This window comes from Giraffa tippelskirchi, chromosome 13 (genome assembly GCF_054371585.1).
Source record: "Giraffa tippelskirchi isolate mGirTip1 chromosome 13, T2T-mGirTip1v1.2.pri, whole genome shotgun sequence".
Lineage (NCBI taxonomy): Eukaryota > Metazoa > Chordata > Mammalia > Artiodactyla > Giraffidae > Giraffa > Giraffa tippelskirchi.
In genome coordinates, this window is record NC_137287.1 from 1347023 (window position 1) to 1368637 (window position 21615).

The 21615-nt window shown below is 56.1% G+C and overlaps 1 protein-coding gene across 16 annotated transcripts in view; it reads right to left on the reverse strand.

Moving 5' to 3' along the window:
* The window catches only part of SNX8 (sorting nexin 8), a 60819-nt gene that overhangs the window by 3470 nt on the left and 35734 nt on the right, over window positions 1-21615 (reverse strand). For 9 of the 16 annotated variants that reach the window (XM_081552554.1, XM_081552553.1, XM_081552555.1 and 6 more), the window contains 9 exons: window positions 10809-10999; window positions 7839-7956; window positions 6748-6869; window positions 5081-5161; window positions 4066-4226; window positions 3338-3470; window positions 1362-1430; window positions 403-552; window positions 55-204 (listed from right to left, as the gene is read on the reverse strand). In XM_081552554.1, the coding sequence (XP_081408680.1) occupies window positions 55-204; window positions 403-552; window positions 1362-1430; window positions 3338-3470; window positions 4066-4226; window positions 5081-5161; window positions 6748-6869; window positions 7839-7956; window positions 10809-10949 (1125 nt within the window). In that variant the 5' untranslated portion in view covers window positions 10950-10999. The remainder of the gene's footprint in view (window positions 1-54; window positions 205-402; window positions 553-1361; window positions 1431-3337; window positions 3471-4065; window positions 4227-5080; window positions 5162-6747; window positions 6870-7838; window positions 7957-10808; window positions 11000-21615) is intronic. The other 7 variants (XM_081552559.1, XM_081552551.1, XM_081552552.1 and 4 more) reach the window with 2 other exon arrangements.

Genomic DNA, 21615 nt, shown 5'->3' on the forward strand with positions numbered 1-21615 from the left:
GCAGCAGGGAGGAAGGCGCCCGCCGGCCCAGATGGGCAGCTGTGGGGGACCCACCTCCTTGTGCCCTTGGATCTGGGAGTTGACGAAGGCCCCGAGGATGTGGGAGGTGAGCGGCAGGTACACGTGGACCAGCTGCGTCTCCTGGTGCAGGCAGTACAGGGAAAAGTAGTTGCGGAGCTCCATGGTCTGGATCACGTTCTCCTGCTGCACAGCAAAGAGCCCCCTGGCGCCTGGCCCGGCACACCTGGGATCGGGCCCCCTCCCGGGGCCCGGCCAAGCCCTGCCTCTGGGTCACAGCGCCCCCGTCACTGGTGCACAGGCGTCAGGGTCCCGGCAGCTCACGGAGCCCCCACAGAATGGAGAGGCCCCCACCAGCCCGCCCCCCACCTGGCGGAGACGCACCTCCACGATGCGGGACTCCAGCTGCTCCACGGACTCGGACTCGCGGCTCTGCACCGCGGCGCTCATCATCTGCCGCTTCATCAGGCTGTACTTGTGCAACGCCCGCTGATGCTTGTGCAGCACGCCCTTCTCGTGCCGCTCGCACAGGTCCTGGGGGTGGGGGAGGAGTGGAGGGGGCGGTCAGGGCTCTGGCCTCCGGGGCTGGGCCCTCTCCTCCTGACACGGCACCCGCAACCCGCTCTGCACGCTCAGTGGTCGCGGGAGGGACGGCCCAGGTGAGCCGCCCAGGGCCGAGCTGTGAGGGGCTCACGGTGCAGATCAGCACAGCCAGGGACCCACAGGGACATGCGAGCATGGGGTCTCACACCACGAACTGACCGTCCCCAGAAAGCCGGCATGCCTCCAGCAGCAAGACCGGACAGGTTCCCGAAGGAAGACGCTCTGGCACCTCCCTGGGGCCCCAGGATAACCTGGTCAGAGTCCTTGTGGGAACAGGAGCCACGGAATCACAGGCTGCAGCTGCAGAGGCCACCTGGCAGCCACCCCACTCAATGGGAATCCCTTCTAGAATCTTCCCCACCAGGGCCGGGGCAGCTCCCTGAGCTCAGCACCAAGGCCTCACGGGGAATCATCCCGCCACCAAAGGTCAGCAAGCTGCCCCGGCCCCAAGCTGAGGTCTGACTTCTGCAATCTCCGCCTGCTAAAAGAGGCGGCGTCCCTCTGCGCTGGGGCAGAGCCTCACGTGTTTACGGAGACAATGACAGTCACACATATCAGGCAGGCCAGAGGCCTGTCGGCTGGCCGGAGCCACAGCCCCCCAGGGGAGCCTGCAGGAGGCCCGTCCACCCTCCGCAGCCCTGGCCTCAGGCTCCTGTCCCACTCCCCCAGAGCCACGCCCCTGAGAGGTCACAGCATCTTTTCAAGGGTCTGTCCCCAAGCAAGCAGCCGCCTAGACTCACTTTGTAGGACTGCAGCAAATCCAGGAAGAGGTTCAGCTTCTCCACCACGTCGTTCTCCTCCTGTTTGCCCTGGAAAACACGGGGCGGGTGGGCGAACACCGACCAAGCACACGGCAGGAGTCGAGCCGAAGGCTTGGGCTCTGCCACGCAGGTGCCGCGCCCCTCCTGCCGGGCAGGGGACGCGGGAGATGGGGGCTCCTCCCCGGGTGTGTGGCGGGGTGCCTCCTACACGCAACACTCGCTACCAAGTCCCGGTTTTGGTCCCGATGCTTTACAAGACCCTAAACCATCAGCACGTGCGCCTTTAAAAAAAAGCACATATGCGGTCACTGCGGAAGAAATCCCACTGTGATTCTCACCTGTCTGGCTGGGACACAGTTATCAGGTCTCCCAGCTGCTCTGGGGAGAATAAAACCAGGATACATAAAAACGGAATTGAGAACGAGCCCTCCAAGGTCTTCAGTTGCACAGCAAACCTGAGATGGAACCCTGGCCCTGACGGGTGACAGTCCTGACGGCCACTTGTCCAATTTAGGACAGTTAAAAGTGTATTAACTTTACTCCGACACAGAAACCAGCAGAGACACTCAGGAGCGTTCAGGAAACTGATCCTGTGCAGACACGACGGCACGTGTGAGGAATCCGAGAGCCTCAGCGGCAAACCACAAACTGCGCCACACGCCCTCTCCTCGGGGTAGAAGCTGCATCCACTTCCGGGTCAGAGGAGAGGCTGGAAACGTCGGAGCCAGGGCTCCACCTATTCTGTGCACTGCCCCCAGGTACCTGTCCGAGAGGGGCTGTGGGCCAGGGCCTGGGTCCCAGCTTCGTTTGTAGGTTTTACACACTGAGCTCTCCGCAGAGGGTGAGGCTTAAATGAAAAGTCCACCACCTGGTCCAGCCCTCTCGCTTCTAATCGTGGAGAAAAGACCTGGGGACCGATGCTGGGTGAGGTCCCTGCGTGAGACTCGGGCCGGCGCAGAGCAGGCTGCCGGGGCTCGCTCCATCTCTATCTGGCCAGCCCTCTGACGCCACGTTCTGGGTTCCCGCTCAGACCCAGCGATGGGCCAGCCCAGCGCCAAGTCCAGGAGACGCGGGCATCGCCCGTCACTCAGTTTCTAAAGGGAGCCCACGGGCAGGGCGACCGCGGAGGAAGAAAACCAGGACTTTCCACACCAGGAACGCGGTTAGATTCCCGTTCCAACAGTCAGAGCCGTGCGGGCCGCTGAGTGCCCACCTGGAGCCTGAAAACCCCCGATCTGCCCATCGCCGACTCACTACTAAGGAGCTTCGGGCCTCTGCCAGGCAGCAAGGCCTCCACGGTGACAGCATTTCAGTGCATTTAAAACTGCCCACCAGCAGCCTAAAGCCCATTTCCCCAAGAGCCAGGAAGCATGCGCTCACCCCGAAACTCATGGAACAATTTTACAGCATAAGAGCTCCCAGATGGACCTCTCTTTTCCCTCCGACTGAAAATTAATAACAGGGACAAGATTCTCTGCAGACTTCTATTATACAAGGAACACTGCCCGCAGAACAGAAGCGTTTCCTGACGTTAACTGGGCATCCAGGGTGAGGCCTGGGCGGGGCCCCTGGGGTGCTGGGAGCCCGGCTGCTCTGACGAGTTATCAAGTGGCCAAGTGCTCCCTGCCAGGACAGCAACACAGGAGCTGCCTGGTCCACGCCGGGCGCCCTGGCAAGTGCAAGGTCACAGCTTCATGGTCTGGGCAGACCTCAGTCTCAGCAAAGTCGGCTCTCCGGGACCAGGAGCCGGGGTGTCCCCGGCATCAGCAACCCTCAAGAGTGTGAACATCTCCTGGGAACCACCCGGGAGATGGAGACATGCAGAGCCGACCGGAGAGCCGCAGTGCCCCCACGCAGGACTCAGAGCCCTGGCGTCCACCTCAGGAGGAGACGTTCCGCGCACCAAGGCACAGAATGTCCTTGGGGACAGGTGCCTCGGGGGCACGTCCACTCACCTGCTGTGCGGCCTTGTCAGCCAGCAGCGCGAACTCCACGGACAGGCCTTTCAGTGCCTGTTTGAGGGACCCCCACGTGCTGCTGTTCAGCGAGGCCCAGGAGGGGAGCGGGGTCGTGTCAGACCCTAGGGCACTGAGAGAAGAGGAGACTCAGAGGAAGAGCCACTCAGGCCCGGAAGCCGGGCGGCAGCCAACCCGCCGCCACCACTTCCCGACACCACGCCCCCGCCGGGGCGCCCTGCGGGTCTCCTAACCGAGACCCCCACTGCTCCAAGAGCAGGCGCCCGGGGGCTCTGTGAGAACGGTGGGACCTCTGCCCGCCAACATCTGAACCACATCGGTGAGACCCAGGCTGGAGGCACGCGGCTCCGGGGAGAGCCGCGGGGGGCAGCGCTGGCTGGAGGCCTGGCCCCTCCTCCAGGGGAGAGGGAGCGTGACCAGCCCCGGGCGGCCTCTCCCAGATCAGACGGACCATTTCTCAGGTCTGACCCGGACAATGGAGGGGGTCGGAGGGGAGGGAGCCTACGTTTAGGACCCGACACTCTGCCCACACGCTCCACCATTTTTCTTTCTTCTAAGTATGATGTCCTGTCTCCCCAGCCCTTTCCATCCCTCTCGGGGGTGAACGGGTCAGAATGAGGGTCATCACAGGAAACGCACTTGGTCCTCCAAGCCTGCCACCCAAGTCTAAGGCCCCTCCCCTCGAGGAGCCCACCAGGGTCACCTGCCTCAGCTCCTTCCCGAATATGAGAAGGTCGGCAGCGTTGTCGATGGCCCGCGACACCATCCGCTCGGCCCGATCGCGGAGCTTGTGAAAGCTGTTGTAGATGTTCCGAATCAGTTCACGGCTCATGGCGAACTGGGTCTGGATGTCGGCTGGGAGGAAGTCCTGACGGGGCAGGAGGTGAGGACGGTCGTCACCACGACAACCATCCAGGTTACGGGAGAGGAAGCAGCTCTGTCCGCCGAGCAGGAGACCAAGCCCAGACCCCAGACCCAGGTCCCCCAGCGGCCAGCCCAGGCACCCACCCTGGACCTCCCCTCCTGTCCAAAATAAAAACAGGAACCAGCACCGTGTGCGCACCACAGAAAACAGCCCTCACACCCGACACGATGAACGTGTTGTCCTGACTACGCACCAGGGCCAGGCCTCTGGATTTCCTCATTTATTCCCCAAGACTAATTTCTCACCAACTTTAATATTAACCACCCATTAACACTAACTAATATTAACTCCACAGCACTTGGAAAACAAAAAGCTTAGAGAATAAAATGAAGGTAATGTCTGGAAAAGTAGCTTAAGAAAGAATCACCAAAAAAGCTACCAAATAGCTACTTTCATCCTTTCGAGAAAAAGATCAGATGAACTAAATTTAAAAATAAACCAGTGCAACCATCAATTCCCTATATCCAAAGAGCAGACAACCCCGTGCACATCCATCCGAGTCACGGAACGCCTGGGGACACGGCGCGAGGGCTGTGGCCAGGCGCTGCGGTCAGAGGGAGCTGAGTCACAGGCAGGCTCAGCGGCCGAGACATCCGGGACCTTGGCCAACGGCAGCCTCCATTTCCCCATCTGTAAGATGGGCCTGGCGCCCACTGTGCTTCACACCAACTGAGACAAGCGTTGAGTGAGGAAAGCACGCAGCGCGTCCCGGAATGACCTCTGGCGCTCAGACAGCAGGCTGACAGTGAGCCCTGCTGCTGCTCTGGGCGGAGTGAGCCTCAGAATCCGGGGCGTACCTTGGCCCGAGCCGCCAGCTTGCAGTTCATGAACTCATCTCCCACGCACTGAGCAGATTCCTTCAACTTGTTCTGCACGTCCTGCAAGGGGGGAGAGAGAAACCCTTGACCATCAGCCTGCCTCAGAGAGGTGGGCAGGAGACCAGCCAAGCCCCTGGAAGGCAGGCGCCGGTCCCTCCGCGGGACAGCAGTGTCTCCGTCTGTCTAACACAAATTCCCGTGACCTCTTCCTGCCTCCTGCTCCACGGTTTCCCCCGTTGGCATTGACCTTTGGGGTGGTGGGTCTTCCAGGGGCAGAAAAGCCCGACTTCACGACAGTACTGCCAGTGGCGGCTCTGGAGAGAAGCCCTCTCTCCAGAAAAACAGAAAGTGCACCTGCGGACCAGGGGCAGGAACGCAGAGACAGACGCAGGGCCACCAGGCCCGGGAACGTCCCACGTGGGGCTCAGACACTGAAGCCTCTTCCTCCCATGAGCAGACCCACGGGACCAGGCCCAGAGCCCGAGCAGAGCTGACGGGCAGAAAAAGGGCAGCCCTGGGTGTCCTGCGCCCTGGCTCCGAGCTCTGCCCGTGGAAAGGAGGCTCCCTGGTAAAGCCGACCCTTCAGATGAGCCCCCATGAAGAGCCACGGAAAGAGCCTCACATGGCGGTGTGCGGGTGCAGGAAGTGCAGCATTTCAGAGCAGAGCGTCTGCCCCAATGCTCTCCCCTTCACCAAAGCAGCACACGGTGCCAGGGAGGTCTGGGGGACACCCCGTCTGTGTAGGGGCAAGGGCTCCCCTGAGCCGTGCGGCTCCCACCTCCCAGCACTCTCCTCCTCTGCAATCAAGATCCCTGTTTCACAGAAGCCGGTCCAGCCCCAGGGTTCAAAAGACCCACCCTCCCCGCCCCCGCTCAGGGGCAGGAGGTCACAGCAAGCACGCCCTGAACGTCTGGAACTGGTCCCACGAAAGGGGCCGATGGACAGACACCCCAGAGGACAGGCGGCGGCATCTCTAGGTTGAAGGCCCCGCTGGCCTCCAGGGAGTGTGCGGTAAGACGGAGGTCAGGCGCATGGGGAATCCGCCTCCGCGGCTCTGGGCCCGCGGGCCTGCCCTCCACTCCAGCGCAGGGAGTCCTCCACGGGGCCCCCTCCGCCCACGCCCACAAGGAGAGGGTCCACGGGGAACCCCCTGTGCCCACGAAGGACTCGGGCCTTCGAGGCGCCACGGCAGCACCTCATCCGCTGGGAGCAGGGCTGTGGCCCAGCTTCCTGCTGGACCGGACAGGCCAACGGCAGCTGGAGGGGGATGCGGCCGCCCCGATGCCTCCCCGGCGTCATAGGCACACAGAGCCCACGCCGCCCGGGACACTTGTCAACCTGCAGCTCTGCGGACGGCTCTGAGTCCACTGAGGCCTTTCCTAAGCGCACACATCTGCGTCGGGAGCCGCGGCCCACCCGTCAACCCCCAACCACGGAGCCCCCTCCTGGGGAGCAGCTTCAAACCTCGGGGGCGGATGAGAAGCCACGGCTCCTCCCCCGGCAGCCCACAGGCCGGAGGGGACGCCTCCCACGCGCCCCATGGCTGCCCCGGAAACCACGCGTCGGGGCGCCCGAACCAGGCGAAAGCACATGAGGACGAGGGCCGGGGAGCCCCGGGTACCCCCAGGCCCCCCCAGGGTACTCACGGGGCCGCTGAAGGACAGGAACAGCTCGAGGACCACGTCCTCGGAGAAGGGCGGGTGCCGAGCCACCAGGTTGATGAAGCGCTTCAGCGCTCGCCTCCGGGTCTCGATGAACTCCCTGTCGGCTGGGGGCAGGACGTGGTGACTGCGGTGGCCCAGGCTGGCGCTCAGGGCCCAGCGCCTCCCGCACACAGAGCCCCCCAGCCACACTTCCAGCCGAGGGCGGCAGACCCCGACCCCACGCCCTGCCCCCAGGGACACACCGGGGCCAGGTATCTGGGAGGAAAACCAGAGCCCACGGGCTTTGGCCAGCAGCGCCTGCCCCCTCACCACCCGGCCTACAGACGCCGCTGCGACCCCTTGGGGCTGTTTCTATGAACAAGATCTCACGGATCCAAGCAAAAACTCCCTCATTTGGGTTAAGGATTTTCACCTTCAGGGAGGAAAAAAAGTAAAAGCGCACGATCATGCACTGAGGGTATTTCAATCTGACACAAACAAAAACGGTATTTTTTTTTACTTCCAGTTATATTTTGAAAAAGATCTTTGCTCAGCAGTATAAATTATATATCATGCATTGTGTGCATGCATGCTCAGTCATGTCTAACTCTTTGAGACCCCAAGAAATGTAGCCCACCAGGCTCCTCTGTCCACGCAATTTTCCAGGCAAGAATACTGGAGTAGGCTGCCATTTCCTCCTCCATGAAAACGGTATTTAAAGGATTATTTGGGAGAATCCCCTGGCGATCCAGTGGTTAATTAAGACCACAAGTTTCTATTTCAGGGGCATGGGTTCGATCCCTGGTCGGAGAGCTAAGATCCACATGCCACGCAGCATGGCCAAAAGTATTAAAATTCTAAATCACTGGAAGAAAACTTGGATTAGGACATCCCTGCGAAGGCCACCGGGACCCCATCTGCTGAAGGCTACATGTTCACAAAGCCTGAGCACAAGACCCAGCACCACAGGACAGCTCCAAGGGCCCCGCGCACCCCCGACCCTGGGCCCCGCGCACCCTGCGACCCTGGGGCCCCCGCACACCCCATGACCCCCGCACGCCCCGAGACCCCGGGCCCCGCGCGCCCCGCGTTACCTCCCAGCATCCTCTTGGGCGGCAGCGCCGGCACCATGCGGTAGGGGAACCTGTGCAGCAGCGTCTCGTGGAAGACCACGAAGTCGTTGTAGCGCCGGTACACGCAGGACTTGAAGCGCTGCGGGAAGAGGGCGCGGAGCTCAGAGTCCTCGTCAGACACCCACACTTTCACCACTTTGCTGACCTGCTCTTCCCGCCACTGAACAGGACCCAGGGAAACAACATGATGGAATTCCCTACATTCTCTCACCAGGCCTTTACCTAAGGGGGGAGTCCCAGACGTCCTCAATGGATGGAGATACAACCTTTAAACGCTGCACAGCTCTAACTGTGCATTTAATTAACCACCTATCATTCTGGATCTTCTTGGATCTTCTGTAAGATGTGAGCCTCTTTACAGGAGTTTTCAACCATACGGCAGCATCTCCCATCCGTGGGTGTCATGTGTGGATGGCTTTTAGGGTCTGTCTTCAGCACACACTCTCAAACAGCGCTAACACAAGCAGCCTCCTGAAAGAGACCCGACTGCCTAAAAGCAGCTCAAACGCTGAACACCAAGACTGAGACTCGGGAAACTCATGACTCAGATGAAACCACCAACAGATTCCCCCAGGAGCCCGCCCGTGAAAAAGCTGCAGGCTCCACAGGACAAGCACCCCGTCCAGAGTAACCTCGTCGAGGGCAAATGTAAGCGCCCACACGAGACCCAGGCGCGAGCAGCGACCCCTGAGACTCAATACGTTACTGTAATTACTGATTAACATCGCTGGGAGTGGAAGACATCTGAGACAGTGACATGCCGTGTGAGGCCAACAACAGGACACTCGGGAGAAGACACAGCTGTGAGGCCGGTGCGAGACCAGCGGTGGCTGGGGGCAGGGCGGGGGCTGGAGCGAAGGGACGGAACACAGGGGACTTTCAGGGCAGAGAAGCTCCCACAGCGGACCACACCCTGAGGACGCACAACAGCAAGAGTGACTCTCGGGCGAACTGGGGACTCTGGGTGACAAGGACGTGTCCACGCAGGTTCACCAGCTGTTAACAAACGCTCCATCTGGTGGGGGTGCTGACTGCGGGTGGGCAACACGGGAAATCCGTGGCTTCCCCTCAGTCCTGCTGTGAACCTAAAAACACATTAAACTTTTTGAACCCTCAACGGAAGGGGAAAAGTGAAGCAGTGATGGATTTTATTTTCTTGGGCTCCAAAATCACTGCAGACGGTGACTGCAGCCATGAAATTAAAAGACACTTGCTCCTTGGAAGGAAAGCTATCACCAACCTAGACAGCATATTAAAAAGCAGAGACATTACTTTGCCAACAAAAGTCCGTCTAGTCAAAACTATGGTTTTTCCAGTGGTCATGTATGGATGTGAAAGCTGGACCATAATGAAGGCTGAGCACTGAAGAACTGATGTTTTTGAACTGTGGTGCTGGAGAAGACTCTTGAGAGTCCCTTGAACTGCAAGGAGATCAAATCCATCAATCCTAAAAGAAATCAACCCTGAATATTCATCAGAAGAACTGATGCTGAAGCTCCAATACTTGGGTCACCTGATGAGAAGAGCCGACTCACTGGAAAAGACCCTGATGCTGGCAAAGACTGAATGTGGGAGGAGAAGGGGACGACAGAGAATGAGATGGTTGGATGGCATCACCGACTCGATGGACATGAGTTTGAGTAAACTCCAGGAGACAGTGAAGGACAAGGAAGCCCGGCGTGCTATAGTCCATAGGGTCTCGAAGAGCTAGACATGACTTACTGACTGAACAGTAACAACCCTTAAGCTGTAAAATACACTACACAAAGGAAAAACATGAGGCTATGTGTGCCCACCTCTGTCGGACCTCATGCCATGTCTGCACTGACTCCAACTCCAGCAAGCATGCAAGCAGGGGGCACAGCCTGGTGGGTCCCCCCACCTCCCGCCCGGAGGTCCCAACGTTATCAGGCTCACCCCTTCGCCCACATTTCAGGAGGTAACCTGGGCACATCGACCTCCTCCTAAAAATGCTCACTATGAGGTCATCGATTGACTTAAGGAACAGGCCGTTTAACGAGACCGAAGACAAGGCCGCTGTCCTAGTCGAGCGGCGTGTCACACACGCGAGTGCCCGGCCCATGAGTGACGCGGCCCCAGAGGCAGCGCTGGCGCCTCCATCCCCACTTCGGCCGCAGATGCCAGGCGGTGGTGGTGCCCGCCAGCGACGCTGTCCCCGAAACAGGGGAGGGCCTCCTTCCCTCGCCAACCTCAGCCACCTCCCTCGGCAGCGGCGCTGACCAGTGTCAGAGCAAAGTTTAGCTCCAGGCTCCCCGCATTCTGGTTTCAAAACACAATGAGGCAAAAATGCTGTGACCCTTAACTTCCAAGGAACAGCCATCTGCCATGGGGATTTGCTCCCACGCGCACACGTGCCTTTCTGCCTGGGTGACGACTGTGACGCTCCCCCGGCCTGAGCCCTCCAGGGCTGCAACCCGAGGCTGTGACCCGGCTGGCTCTCGGTGGCGGGCCACTCTGACCCTACGAAATCCTCCCTGCTCCCCCCACTGCACACACACACGTGCTCACCAATGACTTAATCTCCAGGATAAAGAATAAAAGCTCCTATCAAAACATGTCCTAAGTGAACTCAATGACAGGCAAAGGGGACAAAAGATCAACACTGCTGACGCCACCGGGCAGCCCGCACATGGCCACCCCGGGGCCAGGTGTCCAGCGCCTGACTCGCTGTGACCTTGGGGTGAGCCCCCACACCAGTCCCACCTGTGCACCTGATCTGCAGTGCGGGGTCCACACTCTACTCCCCAGGGACTGCCCAGCACTGCAGGACCGCCTGGGGCCAGCTTGTCTGCCTGGGGATGGTGAGGGCAGGCGGGCACCTTGCGGGAGAGGAAGCCAGAGCAGGACACGGGGGCATGCGCGCTGGGGGTCTTCCCTGCACCTCCTCCCCCCCGCCCCGCCCGCAGATACCTGGCTGGACACCTCATACTCCACGTGCTTCAGGAACAGGCCCTTCTTCTCGGGGACGAGCTCCACCTGCACGGCGTCCCGGGCCAGCAGCTCCTGCAGCGTGAGCGACAGCAGCAGCGGGTTCCCCGGTGGCACCTGCATCCGACTGGCGTCCGGGGCCCTGGGCTCGCTGACCGGGGGCACTGGCAAGTCTGCGGAGAGAAGGTGAGCACCGCCGGTCAGCCTGGAGGCCGCCCCCCCACCCCCGCCTGCTGGCTCAGCACGTGGACTCCAGCCACGTCACCTGGCCAAGCCCAGTCGTGGCCCAGGTCAGGCTCATTCATTCGGGCCGGGCGTCCACTCGGGGCCACGTCCTCCCCTCATAAACTCAGCACGCCATGAATCAGCACGTACACCCCCACATCCAGGACCAGGCAGGTCTAGTTTTCCACCTGAGCAGAGGAAAAGGAATGGCATGTTTACAAGTTACATGCATTTCCTTTTCTCCGGGGTCAAGTAAAGGGTTAAAAGAACACAACGGGCCCTATTTCTCCACGAGCAGGCACTTCCACAATCAATGCACGATGCACGCTGCCTTCTTGCCAACCCAGTCACCCTAATGTGTAAAAACCAGCATGTCTGCTCCAGCCAGGTGCCTGCTAAGTTGGGCTACTGCTCATATAAACCAAAGCACTGAGCCCTGACACTCCGCCTTCCTTAGACCCGAGAAGTCACCCACGCGTCATTCACAGGACAGGCAAAGACAAATCAGAGCTTTTACATCCAACAAGCTGCCAACAAACAAACAAGGAAACCCTGTTAAAAGGTCAGTTTGGTTTTTAGTACAAAGAGTTTAGAACTTTAGAGAAAAACATTCTTTTCAGTTAAGAAAAAAGAATAAAGGTTAAGGTGTCCCTCGGGGGGGAAAGGCCTTCTTCCAGGAAACACTGCTGTAAATAAACAGAACAAACTGTATTTCTCCATCTTCTCAACTTCAGCAGTGTGGCTGTGTTACTTTATAGGACTGACTTTTTCAGTGCAAGATGCTGGTTTACATTCTCATACCGAATTAACGAATAGGTTATTTCCATCTGTGAAATCACTCAGCATTTTAGGATTCAAAATATAGCAGCCTTGAATTGACCTTAAAGATAAAGAAAACAAACAAGGGCTTATTGCGTACACAGGAACCCCCGAGGGCCTCAAAACGCCACACAAAAGCTCAATACCCTGTGCTCTAAGGCGGGGAGCTCTCCAGGGAGGGCACAGACTCCAGGGCCGCAATAATCCACCAGGAGCAGGAAGACAGTGTTAGCAGCTCACTTGTATTTTCTCTCTCTTCCTCTTTATATCACACTATAATGCACATAGGGGGCTTCCCTGGTGGCTCAGCAGTAAAGAATCCGCCTGCAATGCAGGAGACACAGGTTTGATCCCTGGGTCAGGAAGATCTCCTAGAGGAGGAAATAGCCACGCCAGTATTCTTGCCTGGAGAATCCCATGAACAGAGGAGCCTGGTGGGCTACAGGCCATGGGGCTGCAAAGAGTCAGACACGACTGAGAGACTAAACAGCAGCAGCAGCATAATGCGTCTTAACAGAACAGCACACACAATTTATTAAAATACTCATGTGTACAGATGTGTGTACGAGTGTGCAGATGTGTGTATGAGTGTGCACACATGCATGCAATGCATGTGGCTGTCTGGGTGTGTACATGTACATGAGTGGGTATATGTGCATGAGTACATGAGTGCATGTGGTGTACATATGAATACGAGGAGTGTGTGCGTATGCATGTGTGTATGTGTGTCTGAGTGTGTTTGAATATACATGAACATGTGCATACATGTGTATGGCTGTGTGCAAGAGTGTATGTAGTGTACACGTAAATATGAGGTGTGTGTTTTTAGGTATATACATACATATGTGCACATGCATGTACAACTGCATGAGTACATGTATACACACATATGAATATAGAAGTGTGTGTGTACACTTGTGTGTGCAAGTGTGTGTGTGTAAATATGTGCACATGCATGTATGACTGTGTGCATGGGTACATGTATATACACATACGAATATAGGAGTGTGTGTGTACACTTGTATTTACGTGTATGAGTAAATGTGTGCGCATGCATGTATGATTGTATGCATGAGTGCATGTATGTGCACATGTGAATACAGGAGTGTATGTATATACTTGTGTGTATAAGCGTATGTATGAGTAAATATGTGCACACGCACGTATGACTGTGTGTACATGAGCGCGTGTATATGAAGTGCGTATATGGGGGGCTGTCCCCAGCAATGAATCCCCAGTACCTTAACGGTTATAAACACGTGGAGACCACAGCTGTAGAAGGCACCTGTTCTCCCAAGTCATCCCAGGAGCCCAGTCCCTTTCCGAGGAAAAACACTTTGATGGCCTTAAACTGTGTTTACACAGTCTCCTTGGGGACCACAAGAATCCTCAAGGCTCCAACAAGCATTTCTTAAGTACCAGCTCGAGAGAACACGGTGATGAATAAGACAGGGTCCCTGAGCTCATTAATTCCTCCACACAGCAAACCGCTATGAGTGTCCACCACTGCCAGGCACAACCTATAAACATCCAAACTCCAGGGAGAATGGACATCAGGCCACGAGTACCCTAAACATGCCCTGGGAATCCAGACAGAGCCGGAATGCAGACCCAGGGGAGCGGGGCCCTCGCTCTGTCCTCAGGTCCGTCTGGGCATCGGGCCGGGGTCGGGCACACAGCAGGGGCTCAAGGAACGTGTGCTGAGTGACTCGTGACTGATATTTGCTGTGTTTCCAGGAGGGAAAACCAGCACCCTGAAACAAAGCAAACTCTGCAACTAGAGCGCAGAGTGTGTGGGCAAACAGCAAAGCTAGAAAGGTGCTGGGGAAGAACCTTTTTATCAGAGAAAATACCTGCAAGTAATACGTCCAACAAAGGGCTTGGATCGGAATATACAGAAAAAAAAAAAAACCCAACAACTCTTTCAACTCAGTTAAAGCACAGATAACCCAATTTAAAAACCAGCAAAGGGTCTGCAGTAGACATTTCTCCAAAGATGTACAAATGCCCAGGAAGTGCATGAAAAGAGGCTCAGCATCACTAGCCACTCCAGTAAGATGATGCCCCATGTCACCTCTAATTTAACAAGAAAATCACACTGAGCGTGGGTGAGGATGTGGAAACCCCTCACACAGGCTACAGGTGTGTAAATGGTGCAGCTGCCTTCAAAAGCAGCCCGGAAGTTCCTCAGAATGTCAGAAACAGCGTTACTATATGATCCTGCAATCCCACTCCTAGGTACACACTCCGGGTAAACAAAAATGCATGTCCACACGAAGACCTGTAGACAAATGTCCACAGCGGCACTGTTCATAAGAGCCAAAGAAGAAGAATCCAAACGCCCATCAATGGAATGGATAAGTAAACGTGGTGAACGCACGCAGTGGAGGAGGAGGAAATAACCCACCCCAGTGCTCGTGCCTGGAGAATCCCGCGCACAGAGGAGCCTGGCGGGCTACAGTCTGCAACAGGGTGGCAAAGAGTTGGACGCGACTGAGCACATGGCATGCACACAAGAGCATTATCCTGCCATTAAAAGGCACTGATTCATGCTGCAACACGGACCAACCTTGAACACAGGATAGCAAGTGGAAAGAAGGCAGCCATGAAAGACCACGTGTGAGATGACTCCATCTACATGGAACATCCAGAAGAGGTAGACTTGCAGAAAGAGGCAGTAGCGTGGTGCTTCTGTAGGGCTGGGGGGCTGGGGGGCGGGGGGGGGGGTGGCGGTGGGGAGTGGCTGCTGAGGAAGAATGGGGGCTGATGAAATGCCCTGAAACCAACTGTGGTGATGGCTGCACGGCGGGAAATACACTAAAGATCACCGTGTTACACACTTTAAATGAGCAAACTGCTGGGATGTAAACAATAGCTCTATAAACCCTTTCTGTATATAAGGCAGGTGACATCAGCAAGAAAGGCAGACTGTCTGTGCGTGTGTCTCTCAGTCTGTCCGACTCCTCTGCGACCCCACGGACGGTGGCCCACCAGACACCTCCATCCATGGGATTCTCTACACAAGAATACTGAGTGGGAAGCCCTTCCCTCCTCCAGGGGATCTTCCCGACCCAAGAATCGCACCCAGGGCTCCTGCACTGCAGGCAGACTCTTTACCACCTGAGCCACCAGGAAACCCGTAAAATGTGGGTGACATCAGCAAGAAAGGCAGAGTCAGGATCCCCAAAGACCCTCCTCCACAGAGCAATGAGGACGAAGGCGAAAATGGTCGGACTCTGCTTCCTCAGAGCAGGGGAAAGTGACTGAAGGCCTGTGACAATCCAGAGTCCCTCTAGGAGGCAGTCATGACGCAGCCACAATGAGGTCACAGCGGAGTAGGCGGGGCCTTCGCCCAACACGACCGGAGCTCCTGTGAGAGGAAGAGACCACAGGAGACAAGGACACACAGACAGGAGGCCACGTGGCCACACAGGCCGGGCAGCCGCAGACCCGGGGACCCCGGCTGGCGGCCACCACCAGGAACCCGACTAGCTGAGAAGGGTCCTCCCCAACAGGGCTCGCAGGAGAAGACCCCGCCAACACCCTGACCTCCAGCTTCTGGCCTGCAGAACTGTGAGACTACACAGCTCCCTTGTTCCAGGCCACCCACCCCAGGAAACTCACACCAGAAATGCTACAGAATTAGTTCAGACAAGTTGTTAAATAAACACACAATGACAAACGGCAACAGCAGCTCGGGAAGGGGCCGATTTCCAGAGACGCTCCGTTATTTGAAGTGTTCAGGCTTCAATACAAGCTTCCAAGACGTGCAAAGACACAAGCAAGTTGGGCCAGACACGAGGAGAGGAGAGGGACGCACAATCGACAGAAACTGTCCTTGAAAGAGTCCAGGTGCCGGACCCGTTACAGGCCTCACATCAGCTATTTCAAATATGCTCAAAGGACTGAGGGAACCACCTCTAAAGAACTAAGGAAAAGCATGGGAACACCACCTCACTAACAGGGAATACAAAAAATCAGAAATTATAGAAGAGGAACATACAAATTCTGGAGCTGAAAAGTTCAATAACAAATAAAAAATTCACTAGAAGCTCAACAGCAGATCTGAGTGGGAAGAAGGAAGAATCAGCAATTGGAAAGACATGTCAACTGAAATTTCCTCCAGTCTGACGGACAGAAAGAAAACAGGATGTAGAAAAATTAACAGCTCCTCAGAGACCCAAAGGATACACCAAGCATACCAACATAATCATAACAAGAATCCCAAAAGGAGGAAGGTTTAGAAAAGATGCTTGAATAAATAATGGCTCCATTTGATTTAAATATCCAAGAACTAAAAAAACTCCAACTTGGATAAATTCAAAGGGATTCACACTTAAGACACATCACAAACTGTTCACAGTGTACAAAGAGAAAATCTTGAAAACACCAGGAGAGAAATGACTTGCCAAATACGAAGGATTCTTTTTAAGATTAATAGCTGACTCCTCACCAGAAACCATGCAGGACAAAGGCAGGTGGGACAGCAGAGTCAAAGTGCCAAGAATTGCACACCTGGCACAACTATCCCGCAAAAAACAAAGGGCACAGTGAGACGTTCCCAGTGCCTGAGACTGGTGAGATTCCTCCCCAGCAACTCCTCCCTGCAAGAAACCAACCCCCAGGAACTAACGAGGCAAACCAGGAACCATACCAGTAAGTACGAACCCCCAGGAACTAACTAGGCAAACCAGGAACCACACCAGTAAGTACGAACCCCCAGGAACTAACGAGGCAAACCAGGAACCATACCAGTAAGTACGAACCCCCAGGAACTAACGAGGCAAACCAGGAACCATACCAGTAAGTACGAACCCCCAGGAACTAACGAGGCAAACCAGAAACCATACCAGTAAGTAAAAAGACAGTGCTCATAGATTTCTTTATCTCCAATTCTTTTTCCTGGCTGATTTCAAAGACAACTGTATAAAAGCCACAACTGTAAGTCTGTTTTGATGGGGAACAACTTATACAGATGTAATCTACAAGACAGAAAAGACCCTGATGCTGGGGAAAACGGAAGGCACAAGGGGGAGGGGGCAGCAGAGGGTGAGACGGTCGGACAGCATCTCCAACTCCATGGACAGGAATTTGAGCAAACTCTGCGATCAATGGAGGACAGAAGAGCCTGGTGTGCTGCAGCCCACGGGTCGCAGAGAGTCAGGCAGGACTTAGCGACTGAACAAAAGCAACAAACCGTGTGATGATGACAGCACAGAAAGGGGAGAAGGAACCGAAGCAAAGGGTTTATATTACTGAAATCAAACAGTATTAATCCAAGGCAGCTTATTATAAAACACAGACTCTGTAACTCCCATGGCAATCACCAAGAAAATAACCCCCCAAAGTATAATATCCGAAACAATGTGGGAAGGTAAATGGAACACTGAAAAAAAAAAACCTATTTAATGTAAAAGAAAGCTGTAACAGGAGAACAGGAGAAAATTAAATTAATGGGGGGAAAGATCATTGAAAGAGCACCAGGAGGTCTCTATTCAAAATTTTATATGATAAAAACACACGCTTAATAGAGAAAACTTCATGATTTTCCTGATGATTAAAATAAGACAATGTCCCAAGACAGAAGGTAAGCTCAGTAATGATTACCAAATGATCACATGCTGCTGAAGAATCCGAACTTTGATCGCTGAAGGATTTAAAACACAACGCAAGACATTTTAAATCAAAGACATTACTCTCAACCACCTTAAGAACAACTCCTTCCTTATGTTTGAATCAGAAGAAAGCCACAATTCCAAACATCAATTTACTAAACTAGGACAACCATATTTTCTAAGAAAAAGCATTTATGAACAAAACAGAAGAGAAAGGTATCATTTCCAACAGGCTGCATTGCCACGTGATGGGCCACAGGCTGAAGACAGGGCAGAGGGCAGCGAGAAGACTCTGGTCCCCAGGAGCCAGTGCTGAGTTCACCAGCAGGACTCTTCTCAAATGGAGCCAGAGTAAGCAGCCCTGCAAGGCCAGGTGAGACGGCTGGAAGGACGTGAGTTTGAGCCAACTCCCTAAGACAGTGAGGAGCAGAGAAGTATGGCGTGCTGCAGTCCATGGGGATCACAAAGAGTCACACGTGACTTAGTGACGGAACAACAACAGGAAGACCGATGTCTGAAAGAGGCACCATCCACCAACCCAGCCCCACACAGATGAACAGCGCAGGTAGGAGGGGCCGGCCAGGCCCGTGACACACGGTGGTGGACAACGCCTGGCCGTGACCGCGGACAGATGGTGGCTGAATTCCAGCCTCCAGGCCCCAGTGTGGGGCTGGCTGGCGACTGCCCCTGAGCTTTCTGTTTACAGCTGGTAAAAGGTGGCAAAGATGCCCACACTGGGCCCTGCGCCACCGTCGGAGCCTGGGGGACCGCAGCATCCCCTGACTGGCCCTCCCAAGAGCGTCCCCCACCATCCCCACTCCAACCCCTCCACACAGAACTGCTCCACGTGGGGCCCCCCGGGCAGCCGAAGCCCTGACCTTGAAGAGCCATCAGCCTGGAGCCCGGGCCTGACGCCGCTGTGCAGGGAGTGCGTGCTACGCTGCACCCAGACGACTAGGAGCTCCTGGGAGTGGAGCCTCTGCGCTCTGGGCTGGGGCAGGGGGTCCAGAACGCCTCTGGGAGCCTTGTCTGGGCCATGAGCTATCGTTCCGTTCTCATAAGGGCCCACTGGGCAGGCAGGTGTCAGCCTGAGGCGCTGGGCCTGCGTCAGGACAGTGGGCGGCTTCGGTCTCCGCACTGGACATCTTGCTCTGCGGGCCCCGGGGCGACGCTGACGGCAGCTGGCTCACTCCCAGGCCAGCCGCCTATACCGAGTGCCCTCCTGCAGCACGCCGAGGGACCACCAGCGGGAGGACACAACTCCATCCAGACCTGCGCTCCTGGGATGCTCCAGGCCTGACAATGCTCCTGCTCAGTCGTGTCCGACTCTTTGCGACCCTACGGACCCCAGCCCGCCAGTAGCCCACCAGCCTCCTCTGTGCATGGGATTCTCCAGGCAGGAACACTGGAGTGGGTTGCCACCCCTCCTCCAGAGGTTCTTCCTGACCCAGGGATCAAACCCACATCTCCCCAGCATTGTAGGCAGATTCTTCACCACTGAGCCATCTGGGAAGCCCAGAAAGCTCCAGGTCGTTAAGCCACAAATCAGAGCAATGAAACTACAGACACATGCCCAAACCAAGGATCCTCCCAACACACTTCCGCCAGAAGCTTCAGGCAGTGACCCTGCGGCTGGGAGGCACCCCGAGAGAGCAGCCCTGCAGCTCCTGTGAGCAGCTAAGAGCCGGGGCCCTGACCCCCACACGAAGCTCTGGGAGACCAGCGAGATCTGCGGTCCCACACGCGCCTCTGCTTTATGTGCGCAGATCTCAGCAAACGCTGCGGACACAGGGCCACCAGCGGGAGAGCCTCTCACAGGGGCGGGCAGCCAGCCTGCGGCCCCGCACCCTTCCCACTGGTTCCGGGGGGCGGCTCTGAGCACCTGGAGAACCGCTCAGCCCGCTCAGCCCCACCTCCCCTGGGGTTCTCCCCACAGGCGGAGCGCCCCTCAGTGTACAGCGGCTTCCAAGCCACTGGGGGGGTCACGCGGCCCCCAAAGGCAGCCAGTGGCGGAGGGTCCCCACAGTCCTCGCTGAGCGGCAGGGGGACATGTCTTCTGATGGACTCCGGGTTCGGGGTTCCACCTCCTCCGCCGAGGTCCACCGGAACGCGCGCAGCATAGCGACCAGCGGGACACGGCTCAGTGACAGCGGAAGCCTCCAAAGTGAGCACCGGGCGTCAGGGTTACCGTCGGGCTCAGCCGCGCTCAGGTGCACAATGAATGGTTAAGATGGCTATTGTCGAAAAAAACAAAACCAAAAACCAGGATGAGGACGTGGAGGGACCGGCACGGTGCAGCTGCAACAGAAAACAGCACAGCAGTGCCTCAAAAAATTAAACACAGACTCACCAGAGAATCCAGCAATTCCACTTCGGGGTCTATACCCAGAAGAACTGAAAGCAGGAACTGAAGACGTGGTTGCACAGCCAGGATCACGGCAGCCGAAAGGTGGAACTGCCAAGCAACCGGGCTTCCCCGGAGACTCAGTGGTAAAGTACCCGCCTGCAATGCAGGAGCCACAGGAGCCTCGGGTTCAGTTCCTGGGTTGGGAAGATCCCCTGGAGGAGGAAATGGCTAGCCCACTCCAGTATTCTTGCCTGGAGAATCCCACGGACAAGGAGCCTGGTGGGCTACAGTCTATAGAGCGACAAAGAGTCAGACATGACTGAAGTGACCCAGCACCCAAGTGTCCACTGACTGACGATGGATCAGCCAAGTGCAGTCCGTCCGCACAGTGGAATAGTGCTCAGCCTTAAAGAGCAACCAACTACTGAACCTGCTACATCACGGAGGCTCCTTGAGGATGTCACGCTCAGTGAGATAAGCCAGACACAAAGACAAGCGGTGTGTGACTCCACCCTCACGAGGTTCCCAGAAGGAAGTCACAGAAGAAAGTAAACGCAGGGGGTGTTACAGGGGCTGGGGGAGAAGAGGACGGGGAGGGAGCGCTCGGCGGGGACGGCTTCGGCCGTGCGGGACGCACTTCTAGACTCGGACGGTATCCACACTGACAGCAGAATGTGCTCAGCGCCACGGAAGGCGCACCTAGGAACGCTAAGAGTGCGTCATGAAGATTTCACATGCGAAAAAACTCAGATTGCTGCCCGCCCCCAAAGGCCTAGGGTGGGGCCTAAGAACCTGAGTTTCTAACGACTTCCCAGGTGATGCTGCTGGTCGCAGGGCCACCATGGGAGAACCGCGGTCACAGGGCCTGGTCCAGACCCCTCACCTAAAAAAAGCAGACGCTCACCTCGCCTCAGGGCGTCATCAGGTACCGAATGAACGCCATTCCAGACAACAGCATTTCCCCCAAAATAGCATGAAACGGAGTCAGCAGACACCTTCCGTGTTCAACCTGAATGCTCCTTCTCGGGCCCGTGAAACTGCTTCAACCTTTGGGAACTCTGCGCTATTCCGTTGTTCTGAAATTAACAAACTGTTCTCAGGAAATGGAAGAAGTTTCCTCATCCTTATCATGGCCACAGCCTCAGAAATGAGAATTCAGCAGCTCTGTGGCCAGGGAACGTCAGGAATGCCCCCACCCCCCAAGCCAGGAAACAGAGCCTCCCACCCCCACCCCATCGGTGGTCAGCTCGCCTCAAAAACGTGATCTGGCACCACTCAGCTCCTCACTGTCCATAACTCAGAGCACCAACAAACTGCACGGCCTCAATTTCGTCAAAGCTAAGGTTCACTTTTCGTTCAGTAACTTATTTAATGTAACATCACAATGTATTAACATAAAGAAAACCCTCCAACCCAACCGTCTATGAACATCCATTCACCGTGTCCATTCTTCCCCCCGTGTGCAGAGCTGTAATATGACACAATTTTCCAGTATGTTTCCAAGTTTCCATGACCACGTTTCTCTTTCAACTTTTCTGTAAAAGCAAAAACCTTCCTAATTCCTAACCACTCATGTAACCCCTGTGAACAGGTTCACGTCCATGGTGCCCTGTGGTTGCTGCATCACGCGCGCTCAGTCATGTCCGACTCTTTGCGACCCCAAGGACTGTAGCCCACCAGGCTGCTCTGTCCATGGGACTCTCCAGGCAAGAACCCTGGAGTGGGTTGCCGTGCCCTCCTCCAGGGGATCGTCCCTGCCCAGGGATCAAACCCATGTCTCAGG